Raw genomic sequence first — 12837 nt, 5'->3', positions numbered from 1 at the left:
TGTAGAGGGATCTGGTAAATGGACTGAAAAATGGCAGATGGAGTTTAATGCAGACAAGTGTGAGGTGTTCCATTTTGGAAGGACAAACCAAGCAAGGAGATACCCGGTAAATGGTAGGGCACTGAGGAGTGCGGTAGAACAGAGGGATCAGGGAATACAGATACATAATTCCCTGAAAGTGGTGTCACAGGTGGACAGGGTTGTAAAGAGAGGTGACATCAGGCTCACTGGCCTATCATTTCCAGGGTTAATTTTGGAGCCTTTTTTAAACGACAGAAAAATGTAAGCTACCCTCCAATCCTCTGGTACCTCACCACTGGCTAAGAACATTTTAAATATTTCTGCCAGAGCCCCTGCAATTTCTACACTAGTCTCCCTCAAGGTTCAGGGAAATATCTTGTCAGACCCCTTATTTGCTTGAAGACAGAAAGCACCTCCTCTTTAATTTGTATAGGGTCCATGACCTCACTGCTTGTTTTCCTTACTTCCCACGACTCTGTGCCCTTTTCCTGGGTGAACACTGATGAAAACAAAATCATTTAAGAGCTCTCCCATCTCTTTTGGCTCCATACAAAGCTGACCACTCTGATCTTCAAGGGGACCAATTTTGTCCCTTACTATCCTTTTGCACTTAATATATGTGTAGAAACCCTTAGGATTTTCCCTCACATTGTCTGCCAAAGCAACCTCATGTCTTTTAACCTTCCTGAGGTTTTTCTTGCATTTTTTATACTCCTCAAAGACCTCATTTGCTGCATGTTGCCTATTCCTGTTATATACCTCTTCTTCCCAACCAGATCCCCAAAATTGCTCGAAAACCAAAGTTCCCCGTACCTTCTAACTTTGCCTTTGATCCTGACAGGAACATACAAACTCTTTGAATAAATAAGGTCCATAAATTAGGAGCTGGCCCATGGAGAGTCTATTTTGAGTTGGTTGTAGACTTTGTGATAACAATGCAGCAAAATGGACAAATCAACTGCTGCTGCCAAGATGCTTTTGTATTTGATACACACAAGCAGGAGGAATGGGGAGAGTCCTGATATTTTGAGAAGGAAACTTTGAGCAATTTGGAGCAATCATCCATTTTTCAATAAAATGGCTACCATCCGGTGAGATTGCACTTTGTGAATCCGATATTCCCTCCTTCACGGAACTGACCCACGACTGCATGGCCAGCTCCAGCTCCAACAGTGTCATCAAGTTTGCAGATGAAACAACAGTCGTCGGCCTCGTCCGCAACAAGGATGAGTTGCACTGCAAAGAAGTGGTGGAAAATCTCGTGAAATGGTGAGAGAGTAACAACCTGTGTCTCAACGTGAACAAGACAAAGGAGGCGATCATGCACTTCAAGAGGACCAGGAGTGACCACCCTCCACTGCACAGTGGAGAGAGTGGAGAGCACCAAATTCCTTGGGGTGATCTATCGTGGACAGACAACATTTCCTCTCATCAGGAAGGTTACCGGCCACCATTGTGTCAACCTTCTTCAGGAGCTCTACCAAGAGCATCCTGGCCGGCTCCATCTCAATATGGTATGGTTGCTGCAGAGAATTGGATCGGAGGTCAATCCACAGGACCGTTAAGAGTGGCAGAGAGGATCAATGGAGTTTCCCGCCCCCACCATCGACGTGATCTATCAGGATTGTTGTCTGAAGAGGGTGCGTAAAATCAGATTGATTGATTGATTGTAAAATTGAGGACCCCTTCCACCCCGCACACAGCATCTTTCAGCTGCTCCCATCAGGGAAGAGATACAGCAGGATCAGAGCCAGCACCACCAGGCTGAGGAACAGCTTCTTCCCACGGGTAGTGAGAATGCTGAACGACCAAAGGAACTGCTCACACTGACCCTCTGAGACTCTCATACCCATGAAACAATATGTATTTATTTATTTGTATATATGAAATACTTGTCCTGCTTATGTATTGCTTGTTTGTACGTGTGTTATGTCTGGTTGTGTGTCTGCGTGTTTTGCACTGAGGACCGGAGATCGCTGTTTTGTCAGGTTGTACTTGTTCAATCAGATGACAACAAACTTGACTTTTCTGCTTGCATACGATGGAGTAGCTGTGTCCTGAGAGTTGCAGCATGCAATTCATTACTCCAAATTAAAGGGTTATTTATGCCACTGAATTTTCTTGCTGCCATTTTGATATGATTTTATTTCACTCGAGCACATTTCTGCAAATAAGCTATTTTTGATAATTAATTTAAACTGTACCAACAAATAACCTCCCTACCTTTCTGGAGAGGCAAGACTTGCATTTGCATTCAGTACGTCTGACAGGATTTGGGAATATCTTTGAAGGAAGCCAATGTTTTGAATCCAAACTCTGAACATTGCAGATCTGTTCTGTGAACAGCGAGCTACTTTCTCTGTTAGATGCATATTTTTACATAGTGCACATTTTTTTTCCCTCTGTAGCCTTCACTTGTCTTGAGTGGATCTCCCTTCAAATTGAAGCAAACTGGCACAAAGTCAGCGCCACCTCAACTGAGCCAGTGAGTGGCGTGTAAATTCATTGCGATGGTTGATGGGAGACATTGCTTCACTCACAGTCAGCATGTTACAAGGGCCCAGGAGTCAGCTCAGCCTGTGGGTGATATGTTTCCCTGTGAGTCAGGTGGTTGCTTGTTTGAGCCCCCATTGCAGCCGCTGAGCCCACGATTTCAGCTGAAGCGTGGGTGCAGAGCTGGCGAGCGCAGCATTGCTGGAAGTGTGAAATGAAGCCCAAGTTTTGTTTGCTTGTGCAATGGATGTTAACAATCTCACACTTGCATTTTGTGGAAGCAGGGGAATTTTTCCAGGTGTTGGGATTATGATGATTCCAAAACTTATTTAACTGGGGTCCGGCTCTGCCTGAGTTGGTGGGATTAAATCTACATTTTGCACCAGATTGGTTTAGTTTGCTCCAGCTGAGATCAAATTTCTCACCACCTCACAGGTTTATGAAGCAGTAGGGGTACCATGATGCCTCCATTTCCTCTTGGTTTGCTTGTCTCATTAACTGGTTTGGAATGACCCCTTTCATTAACTGACTATTCACTGTCAGAGCTTCTGTGTGTTGCCAGTCAAGAAACCGTTTCCTTCAGACACCTTCTGGAAAAGGTGCAAGATGAAGCCAATCTCAGCTTTAATTTAAAAGCTTGTTCGAAGTTATTAATCGCATCAGCTCAGATCTCACTGGGATGGTATGCATTTCAGCCAGGCGAGAAGAAAGGACTCTTATTCTGGCGGACCAGTTGGGATTCATCCCCCACGGCCATATGGCCTACTGCTGTTCACTGTCCAGCGTGAGATTTATAAAATGGTCAGTTGAACAATTCACCTAAGGGTTGTGCATGAAACTGTACACTGATATCACTCCGTAGCTGAGGGAAATAATGAGGAAACTGAAGGTGGGAAGTGCTGATAGGTGGTAAAAATACAATGCTGGAGGGATGCAGCAGAGTCTGATTGAGTACATGGTCAGAGAGCTTGAGAGCAGCAGGGATTACAGTGAGAGAGAATCCCACAGATCTCCCTTTGGAGATTAAAGGTGAACTTCTTCAGTGTAGGCACCCCTCGCAGAGAAGTGGTTGAAGTAAAAACACAACGCTGGAGAAACTCAGCAGGTCAAGCCATGTCCTTTATGTAGGAACCAACATTTCAGGTTGGAGCCCTTCATTAAGGTGCGGATATAATGTAGGCAGGCGCCAAAACAAAATGGTGAGGGGTAGGAGCCTGGTCCCACAGGCAGGAGGTAATAGGTGGATAAGGGAGGGAGGGCACAGCAGCAAACGGGGAGGGGGGGATGGCTCTGTGAATGGAGAGGGAAGGGGGTGGAGAGCTGGAGGGAAGGAGACAGAGGGATGGGGAGGGGAGGGAGAACAAGGAGTGGGCTAGGTGGAAACCAGAGAAGTCGACATTAATGCCATCTGGCTGGAGAGGACCCAGAAAGAAAATGAGGTGTTGCTCCTCCAATTTACGGATGGTCTTAGTTTGATAGTACATGAGGGCCTAGACAGACATGTCTGTGCAGGAGTGGGGCACAGAATTGAAATGGTTGGCCTCTGGGACATCCTGGTCACTGATGTGGACAGAGCAAAGGTGCTCAAGTCATTGATGCAGACAGAGAGCGAAGATGATCGCTCATGGTTCCTGGCACATGACCTAAATGAGTGGTATGGGTAGTGGCTAAAAGCTCAAAGAAGGAGCAGTGAAGCTGGGCCTCTCACAGTCAAGGGTCCAACACCAAATCACTGGGGGTGCCCTGAGGATTTACTTAACATTTGTAATAGTTGAACGGTGTGACCTTTATCATCAATACGTTCACAAACATGACAGTGTAAAGAATGGATCCTTCATGAAGAATGACTTCCTTATTGTGTCCAAACCGATCAGATGCCTGTTAAAAAGAAAGTTTGCAGATACTGGGATTGTAGTGCAGCATACAAAATCATTTGAGAAACTCAGCAGGTCATGCAGCATCTATAGCCTATAGCATAGGTGCTCTGTGATTAGTAAGGGATTATTTAATGTGGTATCAGAATCAGCGGCAGAGCAAATCTAATTGGGAGGCATTAGGGTAACCGCAGGGCAAAGATTCTTTGCTAACAGTGGACTGGGGGGAAGGGGTGGGGGGCACAATAACTCATTTGGAGGGGAACATGGCCTGCGAGTGCCCCCCTCCTACCCCCATGATGCTGATCCTGGATGGTACATGAGTGGAAAAAAAGTAGGCCTATAGGAATCAACTGTATATCCAACTTTTTGGGCCTGAGCCCTTTGTCAAGGAGGACTTGACAAAGGCTCAGGCCTGAAACGTTGCTTGAATTCCTTTGCTTCCTGTAGATGCTGTGTGGCCTGCTGAGTTTCTCCAGCATGTTTTGTATTGATCAGACACCAGGCAGCTTTAATTCATGATTCATGCATTGGTTGGTACATTGGGTTGGACACTGTAAATTGCCCCTGGTGTGTAAGTGACTGGGAGAATCTTTCATGATATGTCCTCCACTGCCTTCTCCCACCGAGAATTCCAGCGATCACCACCAATGGGAAAAAAGATTTCTACATACCTCAGATTCTTGTCTTATCACGATGTTGGCTTGTTCGTGACTCTCCCACTGGTGCAAATATCTCAACATCCACACGATCAAGCCCCCTTAAGTATTTGATGAAGGTAACCCATCATTCTTCTAAACGCCAAGGGATACAGTCCCAGGGTACTCAACCCACTCTCCCTATAATCACTAAGTACGTGAAGGTTGTGTATGCATGTAAACCCGGGAGTCCTCATGCAGGATTGCCCGAAGGTAAACTTGCAGGTTGAGTCGGGAGTGAAGAAAGCAAATGCGATGCTGCCGTTCATTTCAAGAGGAATAGAATATAGGAGCAGGGATGTGATGTTGAGGCTTTATAAGGCACTGGTGAGACCTCACTTGGAGTATTGTGAGCAATTTTGGGCTCCTCATTTAAGAAAGGATCTGCTGACATTGGAGAGGGTTCAGAGGAGGTTCACAAGGATGAAAGGGTTATCATATGGGGAGCATTTAACAACTCCTGACCTGTATTCATTGGAATTTAAGAGAATGGGGGAAATCTCATTGAAACATTTTGAATGTTGAAAGGCATGGACAGAGTAGACAGAGTAGATGTAGAAAGGTTGTTTCCCCACAGTGGGTGAGTCTAGGACAAGAGGTACAACTTCAGGATTGAAGGGCGTCCACTTAGAACAGAGATGTGGAGGAATTTCTTCAGCCCGAGGGTGGTGAATCTGTGGAATTGTTGCCATGGGCAGGTGTGGAGACCGGGTCATTGGGTGTATTTAAGGCAGAGATTAACATGTTCTTGATTAGCCAGGACATCAAAGGTTATGGGGAGAAGGCCGGGCAGTAGGGCTGAGTGGGGGAAATGGATCAGCTCATGATTGAATGGTGGGGCAGACTCGATGGGCTGAATAGCCTCTGTCCCCTATATCTCATGGTCTATGGTCTTAAAGTACATGTGCATTTGCTCTTGTAAAAGTACTGATTCTGGTGGGAGGGTTTTGGAAATCTGGTTACTCTCTTGTGAAGGAGGAGCTTAGGCAAAAGTTCCCTGAGATCTGAAGATTACACACTTCGCTGTATAGTACCATGTTTTGCTGTTAAATTTAATGAATTGCATGCTATTTTCTTGCTTCACTGGATGTAGATGTCACTAGCAATGGCACAATTTATTGTCCATTCCTCATTGCCCTTAAATTGAGGAGGCAGTTAAGATTCATCTGCATTGGTCACATTTAGCCCAGACTGAGTTAACATAGCCAATTCCCTTCCCCAAAGAACAGGAGTGAAGTTGATGCCTTTTTACAACAATCCAGGAATTTCATAGTTACTAGTTTTTTATTTAAATTCCAAATTTATTTAAGTACATGAAATTAAATTCCAAACTACTGCTATGGGGTTTGAACTCGCACCTCGAGATCAATAATCAAAATAATCTGACTGATAGTCTTATAACCACATGTCACTCTATCCTATTTTTGAGCAGAGGATATTTTGTTCCTGGCACTTACTTCCAGCATTCAATTGTCATCTGTGGGGGCCGAGTTGAGCTGGTCTCCCACTAATTCCATTGCCATGCTTGATGTTTCTGTAACCATGACTTGGGGGATCAGAGAACCTTCAATAACCACAAAAACCAAGATCGTGTGTAGAAAACAGGTGAGGCATCATCTCCATGTCTGCAAGTGCTCAAAACTGGCCTGAAAGCTATTAAGAAACTCTTGTGATTTTCCATAGTGTTCCATGAGTACGGACAGATGTCGTCTTCCCGTGTTGAACACACTCTGCCAGAAGAACTCAGTGGCTCGAGCAGCATCCGTGGGAGGAACAGAATGGTTGACGTTCAAGTGCACGAGCTCGAAATGTCGACCAGTCCTTTTCTCCCACGGATGCTGCTCGACCCAATGAGTTCCTCCAGCAGACTGGCTTTATCTTCAGATTCCAGCATTTGCAGTCTCCTTAGTGTCTCCTGCAACCTTAAGCCCCTTCTCCACAGGCATCCCAGTTAATTGGCCATGCAGTATCCCGGGATAGGAAGCACTTTGTCCCATTTCCGCTGGGACACTAATTGTTTTTCCACTGAACCCACTCATCCCCGGGGATCGAAGTGTTGTCCCTTCAACTGGAAATGGGTGACTTTCTGCTGTCCCCTTTTCCACTGGTTTTATCAGCAAATGCCAGGGACATGAGTAGAGGACACCAGCGTTCCTTTACCACTAGACCCTGACCCAATAAATTCCCAGTTAATTCCTGCGACAGGGTGCCAGTGGAAAAGGGGCTACGTTATTCCTGTAGATAATGGTGTCGTACACATTGTACAATGCATTGAAATTCTTGCTTGCTGCAGCCGGACAGGACCAGGTGCTGCCTCACCATCAGACTCCTCAACGACAAACTCCATCAGGCACTTGTTCAAGGACTCTTATTTGTACACTTTATTTAATTTTTTTGTTCTCTGTATTGCACAGTTTGTTTGTTTACATTTGTTATCTGTTGTTATCTGTTGACATTTCTTTATTTGTTTACATGTGTACATTGTGTACAGTTTTTTTGTTTGCACTACCAATTAGCGGTAATTCTGCCTGGCCCGCAGGAGAAGGAATCTCAGGGTTGTATGTGACGTGTATGTACTCTGACAAGAAATCTGAACTCTGAAAACAACTGCTCCAAGAGATAATAGGTACAAAAATATATAATAAATATTCACAGTTACCCATTGTGTGAGAATACCACAGCACTGACAGCCCTCCTGTGGTGTCGGAATAGTTTAAATTTTTTTTATTTACAACACGGTAGAAATTGATTCTGGCCATTTAAACCTGTGTCGCCCAATTACACCCAAAATAACCTACAACCCTGTACTTTACGGAGGTTGGGAGGAAACCGGAGCACCCAGGGAAAACCCATGCAGATGAGTGTACCAAGGGGAGGTTTAAGAGCCTGATAGCTGTAGGAAGGAAACTGTTCTTGAACCTGGAGGTGCTTTCTTTTAACTTGGAAGGTCAAGTCAAGAGTTTATTAAAGATTAATTGAACAGGTACAGTGTAAAAGGAGGCCAATTGTGCTAAGGCAGTGATTCTCAACCTTTTTTCCACTCACATACCACCTTAAGTTGTGGAAAGGGGTTCCCTTTTGTTTTGAGGAAAGCACTGATGGGCTCCAATAATCCCATAGAACCACAGAACACTACAGCACCGAAACTGGTCATTCGGCCCTTCTAGTCTATGTCAAACTATTTTTCTGCCTACTCCCACTGATCCACATCTCTCCCATTCATGGACCTGTCCAAATACTTCTTAAATGTTAAAATTGAGCCCACATTCACCACCTCAGCTGGCAGCTCGTTCCACACTCCCACCGCTCTGTGTGTGAAGAAGTTCCCCCCTAAATATTTCTCCTTTCACCCTTAACCCATGTCCTCTGGTTTGTATCTCACCCACCCTCAGTGGAGAAGCTGACTTTCATTTACTCTGTTTATCCCCTCATAATTTTAAATAGCTCGTTCCAGGGAATAAAGTCCTAAATTCCTCTACCAAATCTCCCCTCATTCTTCTATACTTTAGGGAATAAGGTCCTAACCTGTTTAACCTTTCCCTGTAACTCAGTTCCTGAAGTCCAGGCAATATCCTAGTAAATCTTCACTGCACTCTTTCTATCTTACTGATATCTTTCCTGTAGTTTGGTGACCAAAAACTGTGCAGAATACTCCAAATTTGGCCTCACCAATGTCTTATACAACTTTACCATAACATCCTATGCTCAATATTTTGATTTATGAAGGCCAATGTGTCAAAAAGCTCTCTTTACAACCCTATCCACCTGTGACGCCACTTTCAGGGAATTATGTAGCTGTATTCCCAGATCCCTCTGTTCTATTGCACTCCTCAGTGCCCGACCATTTACCGTGTATGTCCTTTCTTGGTTTGTCCTTTCAAAATGCAACACCTCACACATATCTGCATTAAATTCCATCTGCCATTTTTCAGTCCATTTTCCAGTTGGTCCAGATCCCTCTGCAAGCTTTGAAAACCTTCTTCGCTGTCCACGATGCCTCCAATCTTAGTGTCATCTGCCAACTTGCTGATTCAATTTACCACATTATCATCCAGGTCATTGACATAGATGACAAGCAACAATGGTCCCAGCACTGATCCCTGAGGCACGCCACTAGTCACAGGCCTCCAGTCTGAGAGGCAATCATCCATCACTACTCTGGCTTCTCCCGTCCAGCCATTGTCAAATCCAGTTCACTACTTTACCGTGAATACTGAGTGTCTGAACCTTCCTGACCAATTAAAGGGCAGCAGTAAGAGTTGTTATTAGGTTTGCCTTTGTTTCAGCTTCTTGATTAATTTTTTTGAATTATTGATGAGTCTTTTCATTTGAATGGGTAAGATGGACAATTTCTAGAAAAATGACATTTCTCCTGTTTCACACATCTGCTTGTAGGATGTTCATGATGGATAATGCAATGAATAGGCAGACATTCTGGAAACTTGGGATCAAATTTCATTGGACCTGTAAGAGTTTACATCATTTCCTGTCTTTGCAGATGCTTCATCCACTGTAACAATGAAAGGTCTATGGAGTGGGACACCAGCATTTTTCAAGCACATTCCCTGTAAACACTGCAGGTTGTTTTCACAAATCTCATCCATGGAGACCTTGCAAATAAATATTACTGGTTGTGGTTTCTCTTCTGAGTTTGTGAATGTGTCAAGAGCAGAGGTGTTTGCTCAAAAATTCTTCAGATAGCTTTGAGAAACCAGGACTGATCTGTGAGATAATGCCTCTCTTTTGCAATTTGTTTAAAATCGATTATTCGAAGACACCTAGCATGCAAATGCATCTTCGATTGAAGCACAAATTACCCCAACATTGACGCACACAGTCACTGATGCAGATTTATTCAAGCGGGTGAAAGTTCTTGGTTGCTGTGACAACCAAGTCATCCTCGAAGTGACTAAATACAGTATCACAGCCTCTTGGACAATCAGAACCAGAGACGACTTCCTTCACCGTAAACTTTGAGACGATGGGGCATTATGGCCATAGAATGCTTTAAACTATTTTGGAGCAATTTTAACCGAATCTTCGCTGCTCCAATTTCCCGTCAACTCCATTGAGAAGCAGATGCAGTTCAGAGCAGCACTGAGCTCACAATCTGCCCAATGTTATCCTCCTGTAAGGTGAATGGAATGTAACATTGAGCATGATGTAAAACAGACAACAGACCCAATCCCATTGGTTTATAGCCTGTGAGGTTTTTTCGGTCCCAATGCTCTTTTTCACTCAGATATCTGTGTTTCTAACAAACGTTAGCTTAGGTAACATGCCTGATATACTAAAGCCCTCGGCAATGTCTAATCAAGGTTATTAAAATAAATGACTTTATCTCATCCCCTTGACCACATCCTAACCGACCCCAACCTCCGAGCCCAGTGCTCTGTTTCTAAACTTCCTTGCATGTTAACCATGCCACCATCTCTATCCCCAGTGTATATTATTTCCTCACTAACTGCTTGAACTTCTTTCAGGATTCTCTGTAGATTCAGGTAAAGGCCTCATTCGGCAGAACGAGTTGAGTGTTGTCTCTGGAGCACCGAGAGCCAACCATACCGGGGCAGTGGTGATCCTGAAGAAAGAAGGTGTCAACAGGCTGGCACCTGAACACATATTGTGGGGAGAGGAACTCGGGTCATCGTATGGCTATGCTGTTGCCACAGTGGACCTCAACAGTGATGGGTGAGTAGAAACCCACTACGTCCGTTCTAAGGACACAATGCTGGGGAAACTCAGCAGGTCAAACATATCAAATCTAGCAAAGATGTATACATAACCACCATTTCGGGCTGGGATCTTCATCAAGGTGTGGACAAATGTCGGTAGGTGCCTGAATTAAATGGTAGTGGGGAGGGGCAGAGGGAGAAGCACAGGCTGGATGGCACCATTTTATCCAGCCGCTTGCCTTCATTTTGTTCTTACCTTGTAGAGGGGCTCAGGCCCGAAATGTGGGTTATTCAGCACCTATGGGGATTGGTAGATGCTGGAAAGTGGAATTTTTCAGCTGCTTGAGATTGTGTGTTGCTTGGATCAGCGAATTAATGGTGAGGTGCACCAATTTTAAACTTCTGTATTTGTTTCCTATTGATTTTTCGCAATTTATTTGGTCAATTCCAGATAACGGGGATTTACTGTATCTTTATCTTTGCTATATGAAGTACGCTGTGTGACCTGCTGAGTTTCTCCAGAGTTGTGTTTTTACTACAACCACTGCACCTGCAGGCTTTTGTGTTTCATTGCTTTCTTTGTTATCTTGTTTTATGGTGTGCTGTCTTACATTTTAGCCCCACAACTCCTCCAAAATCTGTGTTCCTCCTCTTGCATATCCTCAGTGTACTTTGCTCTGCCATCAGCAGCATGTAGCTGACCAGGCTTGAATATTCCCTCTCCTTCTGAACTTCCACAGAAAAGGAAAAGATTTCCAGCTTTCCCTAATTTTAATATCTGGACCTCTGTCTCGTACTTTAACATTTTCTTTAAGGCCTGCCTTTTTGACCAAACTTTAGCATCTGCCTTGTTGGCTCAAAGTGCATGTTATTGTTTTAATTTAAAAAAAAAATTTTCAATTTAAAATTTAGACATACAGCACGCTAACAGGCCCTTCTGGCCCAGCCCGTGCAACCCAATTACACCCAAATAACTTACAATCCCTGGTACTTTTTTGAAGGGTGGGAGGAAACTGGAGGATCCGAGGAAAATGTAGACAATGCAGGATTTGAACCAGGGTCACTGGTGCTGTAATAGCGTGGCACTAACCGCAGCGCTAAAGGTCCTGCCCCATTGTTTAGGACGTTGGAGTTAAATCCATTCTGAGGTGAGTTGAGGAAGTACTTTAAAGCCATAGAGTGCGTGAACTGAGTTGGTGACCGATTGATATAAATGGGATGCAAGTTAATACCATCGGAGCCTCGGGGACTGCCTGCAGTCTTATGGTAATTATTCTGACTGCATTATTATTGACCTGATTTTGCAGGTGGATGGACCTCGTGGTTGGAGCTCCATATTTTTTTGACCGAAAGGAAGAAATTGGTGGTGCCGTTTATGTGTACATTAATCAGGCTGGCAGGTTGAATCAAGTGAGCTGTATCCGTCTGAATGGGACCAAAGACTCCTTGTTTGGACTAGCTGTAGCTAACATTGGGGATGTAAATCAAGATGGGTTTGAAGGTAAGTCTGTATTGTCCACATATAAAGTATTCATGGAGAGGGGGGTCGCACACTGTTTGTCATAACGTGATGCAATACACCGGACAACAAAGATTTTGGTTCATGAACACTTTTGAGTGTATTCTATGGATTTTGGGCTGCTGATCATGAAAATCGCCTTATAATTTTCTTATCACGTACCTTTTTTTTTAAGATATAACCTATTTTTGAGATTTCCTGTCATATTTTAAGTCTACTAATATATTGCCCACTGTTTTGGTCAGTCCAAGCATGCCTGGGAATGTGCTCAGTGTAGGTGCTATGCAAATGTTGTCTTAGGCCTGGACATAGTTAGTCAGGATAGATGCAGACAGGCTATAAAAGCAACTCGCGTATACAGATGCTGTGCATCACATTGATATAGATTGAACACACATCGATGCACACATTCTTCAAGCAACAGCAGAGTGAGTGCACTTAACAATAGCATTTATTGTCTTCAGGAAGATTCAATACAGCAGAAAAGTCTCATCAACGTCGCAACAGCTGCGATACATTCTGTTACATTTGTGGCAAGTTTATGCTTAAGGCTAAAT

At 44.1% G+C, this 12837-nt stretch overlaps 1 protein-coding gene across 3 annotated transcripts in view; it reads left to right on the top strand.

The window, feature by feature from the left end:
* The window catches only part of LOC138747457 (integrin alpha-7-like), a 168297-nt gene that overhangs the window by 102761 nt on the left and 52699 nt on the right, over positions 1 to 12837 (top strand). For all 3 annotated transcript variants that reach the window (XM_069906696.1, XM_069906695.1, XM_069906697.1), the window contains exons 6-7: positions 10570 to 10777; positions 12069 to 12262. In XM_069906696.1, coding sequence (XP_069762797.1) covers positions 10570 to 10777; positions 12069 to 12262 — 402 coding nt within the window. The remainder of the gene's footprint in view (positions 1 to 10569; positions 10778 to 12068; positions 12263 to 12837) is intronic.

This window comes from Narcine bancroftii, chromosome 12 (assembly GCF_036971445.1).
Source record: "Narcine bancroftii isolate sNarBan1 chromosome 12, sNarBan1.hap1, whole genome shotgun sequence".
Classification (NCBI taxonomy): Eukaryota; Metazoa; Chordata; class Chondrichthyes; order Torpediniformes; family Narcinidae; genus Narcine; species Narcine bancroftii.
Note: the sequence above shows the minus strand (reverse complement) of the source record. Positions and strands in the feature narration are given on the sequence as shown.